Source organism: Sinohyriopsis cumingii, chromosome 6 (assembly GCF_028554795.1).
Source record: "Sinohyriopsis cumingii isolate HCF-2022 chromosome 6, ASM2855479v2, whole genome shotgun sequence".
NCBI lineage: Eukaryota > Metazoa > Mollusca > Bivalvia > Unionida > Unionidae > Sinohyriopsis > Sinohyriopsis cumingii.
The window spans coordinates 146,667,705-146,689,667 of record NC_142966.1 but is presented as its reverse complement, the minus strand read 5'-3'; the positions used below and the strand labels follow the sequence as shown (position 1 = coordinate 146,689,667).

The 21,963-nt window shown below is 34.9% G+C and overlaps 1 protein-coding gene across 1 annotated transcript in view; it reads right to left on the bottom strand.

The window, feature by feature from the left end:
• Nucleotides 1-4,531: 4,531 nt before the first annotated feature.
• Nucleotides 4,532-21,963, bottom strand: part of LOC149798218 (uncharacterized) — a 184,393-nt gene continuing 166,961 nt past the window's right edge. Inside the window, exons 26-27 of the mRNA XM_089963322.1 lie at nt 20,898-21,059; nt 4,532-5,709 (exon numbers count right to left, since the gene is read on the bottom strand). Coding sequence (XP_089819448.1) covers nt 5,602-5,709; nt 20,898-21,059 — 270 coding nt within the window. The 3' untranslated portion in view covers nt 4,532-5,601. The remainder of the gene's footprint in view (nt 5,710-20,897; nt 21,060-21,963) is intronic.

The following is a 21,963-nucleotide window of genomic DNA, read 5'->3' as shown; positions in this document are numbered from 1 at the left end:
TAAACCCTACAACAACAACAACAACCAAGTCAAAATGTACCCAAATTAAAACATGACCCACATTTGCTTTAAATAATGACATAATTTTAGTGTATTGCGTTTCTTGATAGTGACCAGTCTGATAAGCAATGGAAATCAGTAGACGTAATGGAACTATCTTATCTTATAATCTACTTCAAAGCACATTAAGAAAAACATTAAATTGAGAAGTATCGCTTAAATATATTTATGTCACGATTTGCTGTGGAGAAAATTCTACCAGCTTATCTGAACCATGCTTGATGACTGACGTGTTTTAACCAATAATCAAATGCACACATTTTATACAATTATTAGCATCAGTTTTGAAAATTAATTCCATTTTTATTAATGTAATAATTTCATATTATAGGGCTTCCATGCAAACACATGCAAGAGCAAGAACATTGTCGGCCAGTAATTTTTTTTTTACGATAATTAGCATCTCTGCCAAACATTACATTGGATTTGGGAGGAATGTAGGTGTTCAATTTTTCAAGATCAGCTATTATAATGAATCTAAAAGTGTGTAGGAATACACGGATTTGAATGCAGCTAAATATTTTATAACTTTTTAAAATCACTTATATTTAACAAAAAGTAAAGTATTACTGATGATTTAAGCTGGTATGGCTAAAATAAGCAATGGACAAATGGAATGCAGGGGAAATAAAATACAAAATGGAAAAATGGAACACAACACAAATAAAGACGTTATTGAAGCAGCAATCAATCATGGTTCATGAGTTGGCAGAATTTTTTCCACGGGCAAAACACAACATAAATATACTGAAACTGTATTTCTTAATTTAATTGTGTATTACTTAATGTGCATTGGAGCTAGGTCATAAGTTAAGATAGTTCCACTGTGCCTGCCAATTTCCATTGCTCATCAGGCCAGTCACTGTCATATGAAACACAATATACTAAAATCATGTCATTATTTAAAGCGAGTTTGGGTCATGTTTTAATTTGGGTATGATTTGACTTGGGTATGTTTTGACTCGAGTACGTTTTGACTTGGGTACATATCGGTTTGGGTACGTTTTGACTTGGGTACATATTGGTTTGTGTACGTTTTGACCCGTTCTCAGCCATGCATAGTGGCTCCTTGACCGTTCAACAAGAGCTGTGAAACTGCAAATGCATCGTTCTCATCAATGGACGCTATGAGATGCATGAGTGAAATCAATTCTATATCTCTATAGGACTGAATATTAATAATACATACATCGTAATTCCGGATGAAATGTCCATTATTCAAATCTGTATACAAATTGCATACATTGATCATCCATAGTGATAGATCCATATATCAATCATGTTTGTTTAAAGTTTCATCGTTCAATTACATCATAAATAAACATCCAGTTCACGAAATTGCTTTGTGTCTTCGCTAAAGCCAATCCCATCCAGGTTTCATCACTTATATTTGGAACTAGGAAAAATGTATTGAACTGATAGATTCTTAGCATTTTAGCATTCTGCAAGGTTCAATTTAACTGCAAATGATGTAAAAACTTTGTTCATGAAATTTTGTAACTTGAACTTTTGTGCATAGCCCAATTTTCTGAGAATCGGTCTCTTTTTGATATGTTTAACCTTTCTGTGTCCAAAATCAATAGGCTTCTTTACATGCAACCCATTCACAAAACTAATTTGTATTATTTCATGTAATGTGACATTTGATTGTTGATCTTTTGACTTCAAAATCGATTGGGTTCCCCCACCACATGTACAAACCATCAACAAAAACTAGTAAGAAGAGATTGAGACCTTGTTATTGTACTGAAAACAATTTTCTAAATCAATAGGGTTTTTCTTTACTCTAGGTACAAGCTGTTCTGTTTGGTATTTGTTGATGGAGTAACCTTAACCTTGAACTTTGACCTTTTGAGTAAAAAGTCAGTAGGATTCCTTTTTCTTAAGTGCAAGCTATCCACAAAATTTGGTACTTGTAGATGGTGGAGAACTCTTGTTATTATGAAGAAGAAAAAAAACTGTAACTGACGAACATCATGATATATGCTCCACCCTGTGGTGGGAATACATAATTTATGAATTCATAGTGACGTGTTTTAATTTCTCCTCCTATTATACTTCGTTTCAGTTTTCAATGGAAACAAGAAAATTCTTTGATACTGTAAGTTTTCTAAATTTAGATTTGCAAATGTGCTTCTGCTCTGAGGATTCCTTTGTTTCCATACTGCATAATTCTGCCTGCTTTGAAGGTCCCTTTGCTTCCATACTGCACAATTCTGCCTGCTTTGAGGCTCCCTTTGTTTCCAAACTGCATAATTCTGTCTGCTGTTTAACACATAAATATAGAAATATTTCCTATATCTTTCTTTATCAACGCTAACGTTCTGTGAAGTGTATATTTTGACTTGCCAGTTTAAACACTAGAAAAATACCTGAAGAAGTAAAAATGTAATAAAATGTTTTGAGATCTTAGATGGATGTTAACAAGAAAACTGCCAATACAAGTAACTGGATTTCAGATGCCCATAACTTTCATTAGGACCAACCAGAAGCCATAAGAAATCTTTTGTTGAAAGCTCCATGTTGATGTAACTTTCCATTTACAGAGTATATTTAGTAATATCAGGATTTTCAGGATGGCTGTCATGGTGGCTATACTGCTGTCAGGAAGACGTCCGAAGTCTCAAGTCAAAACCACTTGCTGATCAGAGAATCTGTTTGGAAGCAGCAACAATATTTTCAAGCTTGGCACTGTAGTGTCTAAACTGGATGCAAGGGCAGAGCCATTTTCAGTTGGATCAACTAGACCTTGGAATGCATGTGAGAAGTTTCATGGCAAAGCTCTGTGTATTTAGCTAAAGAGTAACGATAGCAAACTTGTGCCAATGGACTGAAAGACTTTAAGACAGATGTCCGTGGGCAGGACATCCCACAAAATGTCCTGATGTGTGTGGAATAAAAGCTATAAATAAGGCATTACAAATTTCAAACATTCGTTACCTTCACATACTGGTCTAGAAGGCAAATACAGTAATTTCCCGTTATTTGGCAGAAATTGGTGGTATCTGACTTGTAATTTAACTGTGTTGCTACTATGAGTAACTTGGGGTCCTAGGTGGCCAAGTGATCTGAAGTGCTTGTACTTACTGATTACTGCCATCTTGCCTCTGTTCGCCCGAGTTTGAGTCCCTGGCTCTGCCAATGTGGGTATGTGAGAAAGCTTGTCACTAGCTTCCCATGGGTTTGGTGGTTTTTACAGCCGTTTTTCCTGGGTTCTTGCACTATCAGTCACACTGGCCGCCATGTATAGCCTATCGGGTGAAATTGGATTGGGTCTATCAAAAACAGTTGTGTATTAGATACAGTTAGCCATACTTGATGGAAGATGAGTATCATTTGTAGGTTTCCCAACTGGTTTTTATAGAACGCCACATCACTGCTAGGGGTTGCCAACCCATATTCAGTTTTGATACAGCCACGTACACAGTTCTCAGAGCATGTATTAAGAAACATTAAAAGCAAGTTTTATTAAAACTACAAGGTTGTTTTGTGAAGAAGCTGACAATAGGTTTTCCAATAGGTTTTCTATAGAAGCCACACAATCTGGTAAATGAGTAATGTTGGACTCAGAATTTGACTGAAACTGGTTCAGCCATTTTTGAGAAGATATTGAAAACAGGTTTTCCATATAGTTGCTATGTAAGTCATGCTGTTGCAAGCAAAGCCATCTCAAGCACAAAGTTTGATAAAGCATGCCCTAATAAAAAATTCTTACCAAGTCTGATCAAAAGTGGCACAGAAAAGGAATTACAGATTGGTTTTATATGTTGTTGTGAAGGAAGGCAGTTTCAACAATCTAGGCCAGTAATCATACTATTCAACCCCAGTACTTACTCGCACTCAAATGAAGATAGCTTAAAATAAGTACCAGTAACCAAAGTAAAAATATTTTAGATACAGATGTCTGTTAATTATGTACAGTTTATTTTGTAACAATTTAACAAATACAAGATCTGACAGAGGGAATTTTGAATCAGAGTGTGCACTGAGCTCAGAAACTTAATGAATATATGGGTCCATGTTCGCTTGGTGAAATGAAGCTTCACCAGGTTTTGCATAAACTGTATATGCTATTATAATCAAGGGCCATAAGTCTTCAGAGAAAATTCCCTTCAAACTTACATGACCTTTTGTTAATATGAAGCTTGACAGAAGATATCTCAATAAATGTGAAAGTCATTCTGCAAAGTCCACTCTTCTTTGAGCCACAACTACTCTGACCTTTGCCCCCATGCCATGATGATCAAGGGCCATAACCTGAAATGTGCAGAATTGGCTCATCACTGAAGTAATCTTAGTTGTTGCCAAGATGAAGCTTCACAAGTTTGGTTCAAATTTAATAATAAATACAGATATTATAGTGTTCACAAGACAGAGAGACAGAAGTGTGGATGGAGACCATTTTCATGCCCCTGACCTTGGAGGCGTGGGAAATAAGTTAATATCTGGAATACAAAACTGGAATGAGATATGTATCAATTGTCATTTATTTCATTAAAATATCAATTTTCTTGAAACACAAGAAACAAATTGTAACAATGGAAACTGGCTCATTCCAAACATCTCATCTTCTGATATTAACACTGCACCAACATGGCAACAATGTCTAGAAAACAAGCTTACCCACCTCCCCACCCTCAAACCTGTTCCTAAATTATACACTTCCTTCTCATCTATGGATGTTCAGATCAGTTGCTGTAAGTTGGAATTAAAAAGCCATTAAAAGATATTTTCTAATGAGCAAAAATGAATTCTTTGTTTGACAAGGAGGTCATAGAGTTTATGGATACTCCAGGGTGCTCGGTGCCTCTCCAAGCAATATTATGACCCAATTTACCTTAAAATCTGAGTATTTGTCAATTTCAGGCAGCAGCAATTTATAATTGTTAACTTTCCAAGTCATGCTTTATGCTTAGAATTTCAGTTGCTTAATGTTGTGTGGGTTTTGAAATGAAAGATGTGAAAGTTCTGTCTACTGTCCTCAACAGGCTTGAAATCAATTTAATGCTGGGTATCTTTAACTGGTTCAGGACCATTTAAATTTTCACAACTATCTGAACTCTTACCAGTGGCTGCTCATCTGGCTCCTGATGATTCTGAAAATTTATTCTCCAATATATTACATTATCTTGTGATACTTCAGACACTATAAATTTTTTTTGCCACAATTCAAATTAACCTTTTCTGGATGTGCTTCAGTTTCAAAGGACAAGGCAACAGCATCACAGTTGGAACATGCATGTGAAAATGACAGAAAACTGGCACCAAGATTCATATGGCTGTCATTCATTTAATCAAAGCTGATCATGGTAAAGCATTACTAACTCCTTTTTGTTATTCAACTTTTTTCTGGACTAATGACTTTCAAAGACATTTTCAAGAAAGAACGGAACATAATCCCTAAATCAATAAGAATATACTGCAGAAAGCAATTACAAGAAACATGAATGCCTGCTGGAAAATACAGCAACAGATGAAAGTTGAATGAATAGAATGCACAGCTGTGTATATTAAGGTCTCTGTGTGTACATGAAACATTTCCTATAAAATTTCAAACTGCTTTTTTAATTCCACCATCAATTGCCAGTCTTGTTTCTGCATGTCGTCTCTGAAGTATTCTTTCACTGCATCGATTGATTGACGAGTAATCTGCAAAGAAAAAAAAACCCAGTTTACTGTATATACTTGCTTATAAGGCGAGTCTAACTGCAAACAATATATATATATGTATGTATGTATGTATTTTTATATATATATATATATATATATATATATATATATATATATATATATATATATATATATATATATATATATAAGTAGTTTTCAAGCCCATACAGCATAACACAATTACAGTTAAACTTTCCTCAATCGCACCCCCAAATATCTCCTTCTATACAATGACATCCTCTACAGCCACATATCTTGGCCCCTATTTTGCTGCATGAGACATCATCTTCCTCCCTGTTGACCTGTCTGGATCAATTGTATAATCAACAACTTTCCAGTAAAACATAAATTTATGCAAACTGATTTTATGCTTAGTCTTTATATAAGTAATGAAATTACCATAGCAAGAAAGGAGGTTAAGAAAACCTTGCATGTTCTGTTACCATTCTGATTGTAGTTACTGAATGTCAACGTGAATTTTCAGGTTCAGTTCAAACTTGATGCTAAGATGTTCTGAGAATAGGGATTCAGAGCTTTCTCTTTTGGGTCAATATCCCAGTACTCCAACTTACATTTTGGCAATATGACTTCACAAATATTTAACAAAAATGTTTCCTAAGATTAACTTTGCATGTACACATGCCAACCCATTAAAATGATAAACTCCTGACCATGACCAAAAGCCATGGGGAAGAAAGTGGGATGCAGAATACTTTGAAGATGAGGATTAAGCTGCAATAATCTTGACCTTATTTAGCATATAGTGCTGCAATGACCCTGACCTTTTTAGCATATAGTATTGTAATGATCTTGACCTTATTTAGCATATGTACTGCAATGACCCTGACCCTATTTAGCATATAGTACTGAAATGACCCTGACCTTATTTAGCATATAGTTTAGCAATGACCCTGACCTTTTTAAGCATATAGTAGCAAGATTACCATGAACAGCACATAATAAACCTGCCCTGTGGTTTAACAGTCCTCTATGTAGGCACCTATTAAGGCATGGTGGAATCTGGAGATTACTGACCATCAGGTCTCAAAGATCTGGACCAATGGTCAAGGTATGCAGTCTTTGTACTGAACTTACTGTACAGAAATCGTTATTTTCTTATAAGACTTACCACGACTGTGACTGCTGACCTTCGGACCCCAGAATCCATAGGTTTATTTCCTAGCCTAAGTTCAAGTCATCCACAAAGGTTGGTCAAGGAACTAACTTTATTTTGATGTTATTTTGAAAAGTCTTTTCTCCTTTGAGCCACAAGTACCATGACTGCCAATTCAAATGGCCTTTTCCAGGCTTAAGGTTAATGCTAAAAACTTTAGTCAAGGTACATGGTCAAGAATGTCAAAAAATATATTTTTCCTTTTGAACATGACCTTTGACCCACAAATCAATAACCCTTTTTCTAACCTAATATGAAAGTCATCCACAAACTTTTGTGAAGTTACATGGTCAAGAACTGAAAATTTTGTGCAGAGATCATATATCTTTTATCACGGTAGTGGCTCAGTGATTTGAATCCTGCTATTGGATCAACCTGGGTCAGTTACATGAAGTTGCATGGCACTTTACTCTAATTGCTTCCAAACAAAATAACCTACTTGTGTTGCTATGTCAAACCAAACCAGTCTATCACAGTGACACTGAAAGCTGACCACAGAATGGATATGCATCTTTGGTTCATCAAGTGCAAACCTTTCACAAAATTTTGTCCAGATCTGTAAACGTTAGTGTCTATAAATCATTTGTCTTATTTCCAATCACAGTAACCTTGATTTCTGACATTTAGACTTTGGAATTGATAGGCTTCTCTCAGCGAAAGTAAAGCTAAGTTTGACTTTTTGACTCAGTCTCTGATAGGCTTCTTCCTTATGTCAAATGCAAGCATTTGATAAGTTTGGTAACGGTTGAAGTTTCCTGGAGAAACTCAAGTTACTGTATGGGAACAAAACTGTTAACATACAGACTGGTGACTGATGGGCGTCATGATATAATTATGCTACATCTTTTTGCAGTTGTATAAAAACAATACTGAATAGATTATTCCCGTCATAACCATATATTATGTAAACAAAAAATAATAAAGTATTCATAAACAGAATGCACCCCCCCCACTTTTATGCATAGGTTTATTATATATGTAATATCAGCAGAAATAAAATTTCTACAGTCTCCTGCTACAGTACTGAAGAAATGCATTATGGATTTAATAATGACTCACATAATCTTAATAATTTCCACCAAGTTTATTTGGTTCTGATTAATTGCTAACATAAACACTTACATCATTACTTCAATAAGATTTCACGTACAAAATTTGTATCCACATGTAATTACTTGTTTGACAAATCATCCCCAAACCTGTACTGATGCTGATGGATGGTTTGGGACCCAACCTGTACTGATGCTGATGGATGGTTTGGGACCCAAACCTGCACTGATGATGATAGATGGTTTGGGACACAAACCTGTATGGGACCCAAACCTACACTGATACTGATAGATGGTTTGGGACCCAAATCTGCACTGACACTGAAAGATGGTTTGGGACACAAACCTGTATGGGACCCAAACCTACACTGATACTGATAGATGGTTTGGGACCCAAATCTGCACTGACACTGATAGATGGTTTGGGACACAAACCTGTAGGGGACCCAAACCTACACTGATACTGATAGATGGTTTGGGACCCAAATCTGCACTGACACTGATAGATGGTTTGGGACACAAACCTGTATGGGACCCAAACCTGCACTGATACTGATAGATGGTTTGGGACCCAAATCTGCACTGACACTGATAGATGGTTTGGGACCCAAACCTATACTGATGCTGACAGATAGATTAGGTGATGGAGGGAGTGTGACCTAGTTAAACTCACGAGCCTGGCATGTTAATGAATAAACTGCTGTGGCTCCCACCCCATATGGAACTGACATTAATATAGTTTTATTGCAATTGAGACAGAAACATGCTAAAAGTTAAAAACTGTATCCTCATGCTATTATGTAATTTGTGTAAGAGCCAACTTCTGCTTGGTTGATTTGACATCAAGTGATGTATCAAGTGATGTACAATAGATCTACATATCATATAGTAAGTGATGTCATAAACTCGTATTTATGGTAATTATGGTATCATGCTACTAAAATGGCCTTCTTGATATCCTAAAACAAATCATAATGACATGTATTTGATTAAATAATGACATAAAACAAGTATAGACCTCTCTTTCAACAAAAATTAAGTTTTAGGAATCAGAGTATAATAATAAATATTTAGACTATGATGCATATTTTTATTACAAGCGTTTAAAATCAAGGAACTTGTTTGTTGATACTCATTTGTTAGTTCTTTGATTTTCATTATGCAAACATGATATTCTCTACTATGTGTGACATCTTCCATGTTACCTACGATACAACTATTGCACCTGCCAGGTGACATTATTATGCATGAATTTCTCTCATTATCATCCTAACCAAGATCTTAATGATAAAGACTTATGTACTAAGTCTGATTACAACCCTAACTGATTCCAGTCCCTAGACAGGTAATAAAACCCACAGCCAATCAGATTCCTGTCTTTATACTGGTATTAAAACCGTTAGCCAATCAGATTCCAGATCACTACATAAATATGCATAGGATTCACTTATAATAAAACCATAAAACTAGGTACAAGTGTGTGTGATTTAGATTTTTAATGTAGCTTTAACAATTTTAGTCAGATTGCTATGATGTCTGCATTGTGGCAGTTTATAGTGATGTCTAGGGCATCATGCCACAGTCATGTAGCATCATGTCCCACCCAGTCACATTATTCTGACACCAGGCCGACCAGTCCTAACACTAACCTCTTAATGCTGAGCGCCAAGCGAGGTAGCTGCTAGTACTAGTTCGATCAACGAAGTCACTTGTGATATATTCAACAAATTCCACTAGTGACTAATATAATAACAATAAAAAAACATGGCACACAGTGATTTGAGAGGGAATAATGAGAGGCTGGCTGGTTTTTGTTGATGTTTTTTTTAAAGCAGATCTGCGAAGAAAAAGCATGCATTAGATAAAAATAAGACTTGAGTGAATATCAGTAATCAGCTAGGCTGGAATATTTTGATGGGTGAACTTAAACTGAAGCTGATCTGACGTAGAGTGGTGTTTGCTTCTTCTGTTGACAATGGTGATGTCATTGAATCTTGTGTTTCAGCTTTTGACTGAAATTAGTTGACCCATGGATGTCTCCGATCAACATAAGATTAATTCGTACACATGTGAAAAATGGCTGTGTTTTTCAAATGGCAGTGTTTCTAAGTTCTAGGGAGCAATTACATGTATCATAATGTGACAAAACGTCAGTGTTATCTGGTTTTAATAGAATCCAATGATCTTTCATGATTCAGTCTTATTCAGATGATTAGGCAAAAAAGAATTTTGCACGTAACAGGGGCATTGGGCTTTAATCATATACATGTATCAACTGCCCAGGGCTGATAGCATTAACCATGAATTTATACAAATTATTGTTTATATAGGTTACTGGCATATGCTGTGGTGTCAAGAAATGTCTGTCTTATTTTTTATTTTATTCATAAGACTTAGATTCACTAGAAATTGTGCTGTAAGAAACACAAATGTGTGTGGGGAGTTTGAGAGTCAAAAATTGTTTTTTTTCATGAGACATGTCAGGATTTGGCATGTATGTGACATAAACTTGTTTACCAAGCTTAAGAAAAATATTAGAAACTGTTAAAGTAAAGTACTGGCAAGCTCAGCCAATCAGATCTATAATCACCTTGTTAATATGCATGAATCTTGCTCATTACTGTATCAATCCAAGATCTTAGTGAATTAAGCCTATTTACCAAGTTTAATCACAACTGGTGCAGAAATGCTTGACTGGCCCTAAGGTATGCCAATAAGATGAAAGATTACCTAATTAGCATGCGCATATCCTTCACATTATTAAACTTGTGCAAGATTGTGATAATTCTATATCTGAAGTTCAATCAAAATCAGATTTTAATAAAATATGACCTTCAGACTTATAACAAGCTCAAGATCACCTCATTATTATGTAAGGACCTTGTCTGCTATCAAACTCAACCAATAGTATAAGCATCCATTCTATGCCTGATCAAAATCAGATCAGAAATACTGCCTCCATAGTGGTAATAAGCTCTGTCAATTAGATGAAAGATCATCTCACTGGTCATGCACTGATCTTGCATTTATCTAACTCATTTGAGATCTTGATATAAGCATGTATTTCAAGTTTGATCAAAGTTAGAAATATGACCTCTAGAGTGCAACAAGGATTAGCTCATCAAATGCAAAATCACCTCATTAATATGCATAGATCTAACTCATTATTGAACTTGTTAAAAAATTGGATGATATTACAAGTCTGATTAAAAATTGGATCAGAAACATAGACTCCAGAGTAAAAACAAACAATTGTTGAAGGATGACAGACACAGGGCTATACCATAAGCTCATCATGCTCTTAAAAACATGTTTTAAAAAAAATGTACAATTGCTGTAGTGGCCTGAAATTCTAACTGGATCATCTACAATGCAAATATGCCAATCCAAAATATTTAAAAAATTAAAAAATTAATGTAATGGCCTGAGAATTTAATCAGCTCATCTACACATTACCATTATAAAGTGTACACAACTTCATGTTTCCAAGTCCAGTAGTTTCTTGTGCTAAATGGATTATTGATCGACAGAAGCAATGTGCTGTCTTCCACTATCACAATGAGGGCATAATACTTAACAATTAAAAGGAAATAGAAGTCCCAGACATAGTACATCCGTTCACTGTCACATAAAACATTTTTATTCATGTCACCATTTCATTACTATTACATCCTCTCACAAAAGAACATCTGCCTTCCAACATTAACTATTTTAAGTCTCAAGGTTATGTTTTTGTACTTTATCTGCCCAATGTCTCATTTAAGGTTGTGTTTTTGTACTTTATCTGCCCAATGACTTTTTTTAAATCTTCCTTTTCTGTAAACCTGAATTATTTAGCTTTAAAATATTAAATCATTAGATGAAACAATGGCTGGGGTCCACATCTACCATCTGCAGTATAGCAAGAAAATTGAAATTCTGATCAATATATGTGTGTGTGTGTGTGTGTGTGATGAGTGGGGGTAATAAACACAAAATTCCCTTCAAGGGACTGAACCTACTGGGTGAAAACATTTTCCAGGAATTCATGTTATCACGATAGGACCATTTCTCTTTTTAACTGTAAAGTATTGAAACCATCTCATACATTCTTCAAATTGTCAAATTAGCGGCCATCATATTGGATCAGCTCGATGCCATATCATTTAGGACAAAGTAGACATTAAAAGTCTTTTGGTGGAAACCCCATATCATAACGAGCATTTATTCAAGGTATTTAAGACAGTTGCTGTTGCAGCCATATTGGATCGATGATGCATCCGTTTCATTTAGGAACAATTAGGTATCACAAAAAGTCTACCGGTGAAAACCCCATGTTGATATAGCCATCTATTTGGGGAGTAGCAGAGAAAACAACATTTTCAAGCTATTACTTTCCATTCAGGATTTTAATTTTTTTTTACCAATTAGACACCATAAAAAGATTTTCTGTAAAAACCTATGTTGATATAGTATGAACATTCGTTCAGTAGTCGCGATAAGAATATTTTTTAAGATGGCTGTAAAGGTGGTGAATTGTGATAACGAGATTTTCAAGATGTGGTAGCCATACTGGACATCAGCTCAGCACCACTTTCATTTAGGACCAACTAGACACGATAAGAAGTCTTTGAGTGAAAAATACAAGCTGATATGACCATCCAATCGGGAGCAGTAGTGATAACAAAGTTTTCAATATGGTTGCCATGGAAGAAATATTGTACATCAGACTGGCACCATTATTACTCAATACTAACTAGACATTGTAAGAAGTCTTTCATCGAAAATCACATGTTCATGTAATCATTCATTCAGAAGGAGTAACAATTACTAGATTATTAAGATGACCACTGTGGTGGAAATATTGACTGCTCAATTGTCACCATTTTCATTTAGGAAAAGTTGACCATGGGATGATTGTGTGTGTAAAATCCTCCAAGTAGTTTAGGTAGTGATAACATACTTGTGTGTAATGGAAGGACAGACAACTGACCATCCCATAAGCTCATCTCCTTGATGACCAGTAAAGCTAGAAAATACCAGTCAAATGTATTGTAATAATTTCAGTTCTTTTTTTAAATTTTGTCAAATATTAATGTTTTAAAATTAAAGTTAAAATTGACAGCTTCATTTTGTTTTCTTTCAGCTCATATTGTCATACATCTGATAGTCAGGTACAATCATTTGGTCACAGGACACATACGTCTGGAATTGCATCATACTGAATGGCATTACAACAACGAGAATCGAATTAGAAAACCTGAGTGAAAAATGGTGAAAGGCATGTAAAATTAAATCACTGGGATTCTGATATGGGAGCAGCCATGACTCAGTGGTTATTATGCTGGGCTCACAACCAAAAGGATCTCGGTTCAAATCCTACAACCAGATCAGCACATGCAGTCTACCATGGTATGTCCTTTGTCAATGCACTTAGCACCTACTGCCTTGGCACTAAATAACCTACCTGTGTTGCTATGCCATAAAACACCCAACCAAACAAGGACAAAGTGTGAAATTTAGCAGCCTTGAAAGAAGTAGACTTTGCAGGATTAAGTTCAAAGGTCATGAAGTTTAAAAAGCTTTTTATGACATGAGAATTAATGACCTGTTTCTTGAATGCAGAAAGAGGCAGTAATAAAAACATTTTCTTCTGCTACACATCACGAGATGTCAAAATGATTCAAAGAGCTGAGTTCTGAATTATCTTAAATATATCTGTGTATGACACACATCCAACAGTGAACATTACAGACTCAAATCTCATTTTTCCCCCCTTTCTTTATCCAATATGCTGATTAAGGAATTCAACTGATCCACTCCCTCAAAAGATCAAACTTTACTAGCTTTTAATTAGATGGCATGGGAAAAGATGAGGTACAAGAACAAGAGTCCTAAGTGAGACTGCTCACCTACTGACCTCTGCCTAATAGACACATGCAAGATTTGTTGGCTACAAAAATCTGGGCCAGTATAATGCTTACATAAAAATTTCTTTATGTGCTGTTGATAGCAATGAAAACTATTTCAGGGTTTCTTTAAATTTTGGACCTTCATCCATATATGATGGCAAATCAGCTTCTTTGTCCAAAGCTGAAAGGCCTTAAATGCCGTGTGATTTCTCTTTGGTTTGGAGCTTTACAGCACAGTATCACAAATAGATTATTTAAGGATGAGGCAATTAAGGTAAAATGCGGTCCCCAACAACACACCATGGTAGCTGACCCTGCCTGGTCCAATGGTAGGATTCAAACCCCCATTTTCAGTGATTTCTGTCAAAGCAGTTCAAATTTTGTTGATCTATTTTAGCAAAGTCATTTAAATCTTTCATTCTTTTGAGTAATGGTGGCCATATGTGATTAGTAATTGGCACCATTTGCACAAAAATCAAAACTATTTTTGCTCTGATGTCAAATTCATTCAATTTATGTTAAGCAGGTTTGAGAAGAAGCTGTTATAAATTTTTAAATATTTGTAATGCTATTTAATTTGCTCAAAATGATGCTGACTGACTTTCCATAAAAAGTCATTTATAGGTTTTTCTATATTAAGCAATGACAGCCATATTAAAAGAAAGCCTATCATGCCAAAATGCTCTCTACCAAATCTATCAAAACTGGTCCTGTGTTTTTTAATAAAAAGCTGAAAATATCAATTGCTGATTGATACAATGCATGATGGATTCTGGGCTAAACCATAAGATGTTTGACTGTATGGACAAATGCGAAAATGAGGCCATCAAAGGGACTGATGCTTCACTGGCTGCAGTGTGTTGAAACCTTTTTTTTCAGTGACAGCATGATTTTCCAATTAGCTGCTGTGGTGGAAATTCTGAATGCCAACTTGGCACCATTTTCATTTACGACCAACAAAGCATCATCATCTTCAGTTGGAAACGCAATGCAAAAATAATTTTTAAATTAGGACGATTAGTAATAACAAAATTTTCAAGATGGCCATTGTGGTGGCCATAATGGATAGCAGATCAGCAACTTTTTCATTTAGGCCGAAACATACATCATGAGAAGTCTTTTAGCGAAAACTCCATAATGATATGATCATCCTTTCAGGAGGAGTAGTAATAACAAGATTTTCAGGAAGGCTACTGGGGTGGCCATATTGGATGTCAGGGGAAAACCATTTTAATTTCTGACCAACTAGACATCATAAGAAATCTTCTGGCAAATGCCCTTTGCTGATATGAATTTCTGTTCAGAAGTAGCAGCAAAAAGATTTTCAAAATAGCCATATTGGGTATTAGATCAGAACAATTTTCATTTAGACCAACCAGACATAATAATGTCTTTTAGTCAAAACCCCATGTAGATATGAAAATGCAATCCAGAAAAGAAGCAAGAGCAAGATTTTCAGGATGGCCCTTGTGATGTCAATGTTTGATGTCCATGTAGAAACATTTTCATTTGGGAATAACTACGTTTCATATGAAGTCTTCTGGTGAAAACCACATGTTTATATGACAATACATTCAGGAGGAGTAGCAATAACAAGATTTTCAGGATGGCTGCTATAGTGGCCATATTGGATGTCTTTTAGTCAAAACCCCATGTAGATATGAACATCCATTCAGGAAGAGTAGCAAGAGCAAGATTGTCAAGATGGCCATACTGGATGTCTGAGCAGCACCATATTTTTATATATATATATATATATTTGGGACAAACTAGATATTGGGATGAATAACTGTAAAATTTCATGTCATTCCTCTCAGTATCAGATAACAAACTTGTGTTAGTGGATGGACAGATAATAGATGATGGACAACAGGCTATCCCATGAACACCCATACATTTGGTCTATGGCCTGTAGAGCTAATTAGAGCTGAAAGTTTTGCAATTAGTTCATGTCATAGTTTAATGAGTCAGTGCATATATCACCATCACAAAAGAGTGTGTGTGCGTGTGTGTGTGTGCGTGTGATTTGGATTTTTAACATAGCTTTAACAATTTTTCAGTCATATTGCTATGATGTCTGCAATGTGACAGTTTATAGTGATGTCTAGCACTGCGGCATCATGCCGCAGACATGTAGCATGATGTCCCACCCAGTCACATTATCCTGACACCAGGCCGACCAGTCCAAACACTAACATCTTAATGCTGAGCACCAAGCGAGGTAGCTGTTAGTACCATTTTTGTAAGTCTTTGGTATGACTTGGCCAGGGATCGAACCCATGACCTTCCGCTTCCAAGGTGGACACTCTAACCACTAAACCACCGGAGCGGTCTACCATTACAAAAGACACCCACTCTATATATCAGCAGGCACTGTTGCAACCAACTCTTTCATCTAAATGGATTAAAATACAATGTAATAGTTTGTTTCTTAAAGGTGAAAGTCATGGTCTCTGATACTTTTATAAGTTACTAATCCCCTAGCTTCGTTATACTACCAAACAACTGCATACATATTCTACAGCCAGTAGAGATTAACATCTTGGTCTAAATGGGAGTCATTTTTAACTTAATTCACTTAGGTAATGCTCAACATATTTAACCACTGATGTATTAACCTATGAACATGAGCAAGTGACAGCTTATTATTATTCATGAAGGACAAGTGAGTACTAATTCAAGATAACCAATGAAATAAGAAGAAACAGGAGTACTCTCCATTCAAAGGCCTTGTACTTCACTCTCCATTTAAAGGCCTTGTATTTCACTCTCCATTCAAAGGCCTTGTACTTCACTCTCCATTCAAAGGCCTTGTACTTCACTCTCCATTCAAGGCCTTGTACTTCACTCTCCATTCAAAGGTCTTGTACTTCACTCTCCATTCAAGGCCTTGTACTTTACTCTCCATTCAAAGGCCTTGTACTTCACTCTCCATTCAAAGGCCTTGTACTTCACTCTCCATTCAAAGGCCTTGTACATCACTCTCCATTCAAAGGCCTTGTACTTCACTCTCCATTCAAAGGCCTTGCACTTCACTTTGTACATAAAGTTTAAACCTTCTGATACAAGTAAACATACAAATTTCACAAGGGTGAGCTAATTACAAAATCAATACTAATAACTTACCAGTGTCTTTCATGAACTTCAAAACAAAAAGCTGCATTTTACTGACATGCTCAAGGTTTTGTTGGGCAAATTAGAGTAATCAGATGTGCAGGTCACTTAGACTACAGGAGGGCCCTTTTGTGAGCACATTAAAATAGTTCATTTTGCATGGTTTAATGTTTTATGACACAGCAACACAAGTAGGATATTTAGTGCTGGGAGTAAAGTGCCTTGACCAAGAACACAACAGAAGCTAAGACAGAAAGATTGAAAGGAATGACCTGAACTGAAACCATTTTGATAAAGAGTCTGGCATGCTAACCACTGAGCCACTGTGGTTTCTGCCTCCATTATTTGCCTCCTATGACTTGGCTAATTCTATCCGCACAAGCCTGCAAAAGTATATTATACTAGGTAGTCATGTGACTTAACTATGATACTTGTGGTGCTGTGCCATAAAGTATTAACTGTCAAGGTCTGTAGGATTGCAGCAGAATATAAAATGTTGACTGATTAATTTACAAATTTAATTACTTCATTCCATCATTACCCATAAATCAAATCATATTAGATACAGGTAGAGTCCAGACATTCATTATTATACAGAATTTTTAACTTTATCTTGTTGAAAATTACTGAAAATTTAATTCCCACCCACCCAGACAGACTGTATCCCCATTCCCACTCACCCTGGAATATAAGATAAATGCACGATGCTCCCCAAGCTTTTGTTCTGGTTATATGCATCTCAATTTACATACAGTCAACCCCGTCTTAACAGTCACCTGAGTTCAGTGGTCACCTGATCACAACTGCCATTCTGATTTATCCCCTGGCAAATTTTATATATAAATGTCATGTAATCAGCAGTCACCTGTCTTCTAGGGGTCAGTGGCTAGGTGTTTCTTAACCAAGTAGTGGTTTCACCCTGCCTTCTGCAGTCACTAGAGTATATCAACAATGACTGCTCCAAGTATGCAAATTAAACTTCTTCTGGTTGATGAGCAAGGCATGGTGTGTGTGTGTGTGTATATATATATATATATAAAGGTATATTACCTACCATAATCAAATAAAGCTAAAAGGTTTCTGACAAAGCCAGATTCATCAGGCATTGAGCACGTGTCAATGCAGTTGTTTCTTGATACAACAAAACCATCATAGACATGTGCTCTCTTCTTGATGACTCTTTTTCCAAGTTTCTTCTGACAAATTTCTGGTTGTTGTTTTCAGAATAATATGCTGAGAATCATGTGTCCTTTCATTCTTTTGCAAATAGTATATGACTTTAATCGAATATTTTCATAGTTTTGTACAATGACAATGAAAAGGAAATTATTGTTGATATCACATGAATAATGGACTCTGATGTCATTGACATGTGGTTGTGAGATTTATGTCATCATGCGACTTGAAATGCAAATGGTGAGTACTAGGTCAAATTTCATCAATGCTGTTTTTTGGTGATGGCTGTCAGTACATTAAACAAAAAATGTATAATACATGCAATTTCCCAGAAAATAAATAATTTTCCTATTGATTTCATGCAGGTATTGCTCAATTTAACATGGTCTAAGTTTGCTAGACTTGCAAGTAAGTGGCTACCCTTTTCTGCCCAAAAAACAGCGGCAGCGAATTCCAACTTTTCAACAGGCAATCGACTTTAACCCCACACCCCAACATATATGTCAAAATATCAATAACAGCGTGGGAAAGGTCAGAAAAAACTCAAAATAATGGTATATATGTTACTAACAAAAGCCCCTGCAATCTTCTAATCATTACCTAATCATTAAAGGTTGCAAGCAAAAGCTGACCGTCTTTTGATCTCTGTGAGTTTGATAGGCTTAATCCATCAAATGTTTAAAGTGTGAATAACCTTCTTTCATGCCTAATTATACGAACTGCCCTGACAAAAATTAAATAGTTTGTTTCACAATTACAGGTAAGCTGTAAATTATTCATTTTATTTAAGAGCTATTTCTACTGATAACTATGTGTGTGTGTGTGTGAGAGAGAGAGAGAGAGTGTGTGAGAGAGAGAGAGAGATAGAGAGAGAGAGATGGAGATGTATAAATGGGTGCATGTACACAGCTGTAGTTTTCTAGATTTGATGGGATTATATTTAAATTATCAGATTAGTTTTATGAGACAATAATTGACAAGCAAAGTCAGGTACTGATAAATGGACACAGTTTTTTCTCTACAGGACAGAAGATAAAACCTTGTCATTGATAAGTCAATTATCCAAGTAAGGAGACAGTATCCTAGTGTGGAACTTACTTTACTAAATTTGGTTATTTTTCTTTTTGCTAAATAGCTATACTTAATACATGTATCTTGGCAGCATAGTATTCCTGATAATAAATAATACACGCAAGATACTAATAATGATAATACTATAACTAATAATGATAATAATATAACTAATAATGATAATACTATAACTAATGATAATACTATAACTAATAATGATAATACTATAACTAATGATAATACTATAACTAATAATGATAATACTATAACTAATGATAATACTATAACTAATAATGATAATACTATAACTAATAATGATATAACTATAACTAATAATGATATAACTACAACTAATAATGATAATACTATAACTAATGATAATACTATAACTAATAATGATAATACTATAACTAATAATGATATAACTATAACTAATAATGATAATACTATAACTAATAATGATAATACTATAACTAATAATGATAATACTATAGCTAATAATGATAATACTATAACTAATAATGATATAACTATAACTAATAATGATATAACTATAACTAATAATGATAATACTATAACTAATAATGATATAACTATAACTAATAATGATAATACTATAACTAATAATGATATAACTATAACTAATAATGATAATACTATAACTAATGATAATACTATAACTAATAATGATAATACTATATCTAATAATGATAATACTATAACTAATAATGATAATACTATAACTAATAATGATATAACTATAACTAATAATGATAATACTATAACTAATAATGATATAACTATAACTAATAATGATATAACTATAACTAATAATGATAATACTATAACTAATAATGATATAACTATAACTAATAATGATAATACTATAACTAATAATGATAATACTATAACTAATAATGATATAACTATAACTAATGATGATAATACTATTTGGTTCATAATACAATAATTGCATTTGGATCAGCTGATAAATTAAGGGAAGATTTCCATTGGTCAGAACATAACCATGTGATCAGACCCAATTGCATTTATTTCTGTATAAACTGTATCGAGAACTACTTTATACTAACTTCTATGAAATAAAAACACTGGGTTTACATTTTATTTAAAAAAATTATAAATTGTATAAATTGATTTGATAGAATCAATATCTTTGCCGTTTTTATAAATAACTCTTTCTTTGATGACATTTGAAAAAGAAAAGCTGGTAAACTCAAAATCTGCCAAGAACATTGGGGCTACAACACTTTCACTGTAGCTCATTACAGATGAATTTAAAACTAAGTAAATGGATATAGAGAATGGGAGGAGAGGGGTTCAAATGCTAACATTATAACAATTGGATTAAAAAGAGTTTAAACATTTTTTTTCTGAGTTTACTGAGGTATAAACTGTCTGTTGCCAACTCACACAGCTTACATAATGCCCTTCGAGCATTATTTGCTGTGTGATTTGGCAACTGACAGTTTATATCACGATAAACTCAGCAAAAACAACATTAGACTCTTAATAAATTTGTCATGAACCAAGGTTGAGAGCTTCACATGGCTTCAGAGGTCATCTGTCTAGAAAAGAAACTTTTGCCTTTTCCCATGAGTGGCTGCAGTAGACAGGTTTGACTGTACTTGTAATAACATACAAGACATACACATGTATCTTAAAGTCTCTCACCTTACTGACAAGGAGATCCGTGTGATCAAAATGTCGCCCATACAGCTTGGGAGTGTCTCCTGGGATATTTTCTATCTTGATGCAAACTTCCTGCCCTTTGCGAGCCAAGTCCACTGATTTATGGTTGATTTCTACACTTACCACACGCCCAAGATCCAAGAACTGAAAATTACATTAGAACCTTGAATGAGGGAAAAAGCATTTTAATTTTAAATTTCATTTCAACATTCAACAAAAATTCAGTCTGGATATGAAATGCAACTCAAATTCAAAGCCACTGTGGGTGGTATGGCCAGAACAATCATGGCTGTACCAAGTTTTGCATCAAGTTCTAAACAGTTAGGTCTTTAATGTTTACAATAGTAAATTTTCTCCCCCACCCACTATTGTCAACAGTGAATTCCCATGCCCTATGAAATCTGGAAGCAAGGCTCCGATATTGTACTTATCCAGACTATGAGGCTGATAATTTCTAATAAATACAATGATAGATGTCCTAAAATATGCACATATACCATATAGACTCACAAGTTGAGTCCAACTGCAAACAACACAGACTCTGATCTGCTACTGCATAATGTGCTGGCAAAGGTCTGCATTGTTTGTTCTACTGATTACTCCTAACTGGATCTGCCAGTACATTATGTGGTGAGAGACCTGAGTCTATGCTGACTTCATTTGGATCCAACTTGTAAGCAGATGTAAATGGTATACCATACCAAATTGATTGCTTGAGGTAGGGATACTACAAAGATATAGCATTTTACATCCCCTCTACCCCTTCTTTGACATGGTGATGGACTGACTGACACAGCTGTACCTGAAGATAATGGGGTAGTTGTTGTCCATAGTTTCTGACCGCATTATGTAACAAATCACAGCATTATTAGCAGGACTGAAAACAACAAGAATGGATGCATGTGTGTGTGTGTGTTGTGTGTAGGCAGGGGGAGAAGTATATGCCATTCAGGGAGCTCTGTATTTAATAAATTAAAATTGTCCTTCCTTTTTATTTTTGACAAATAAGTTACAGACTAATTAATGCATTTGATAATTTAAAGATTAG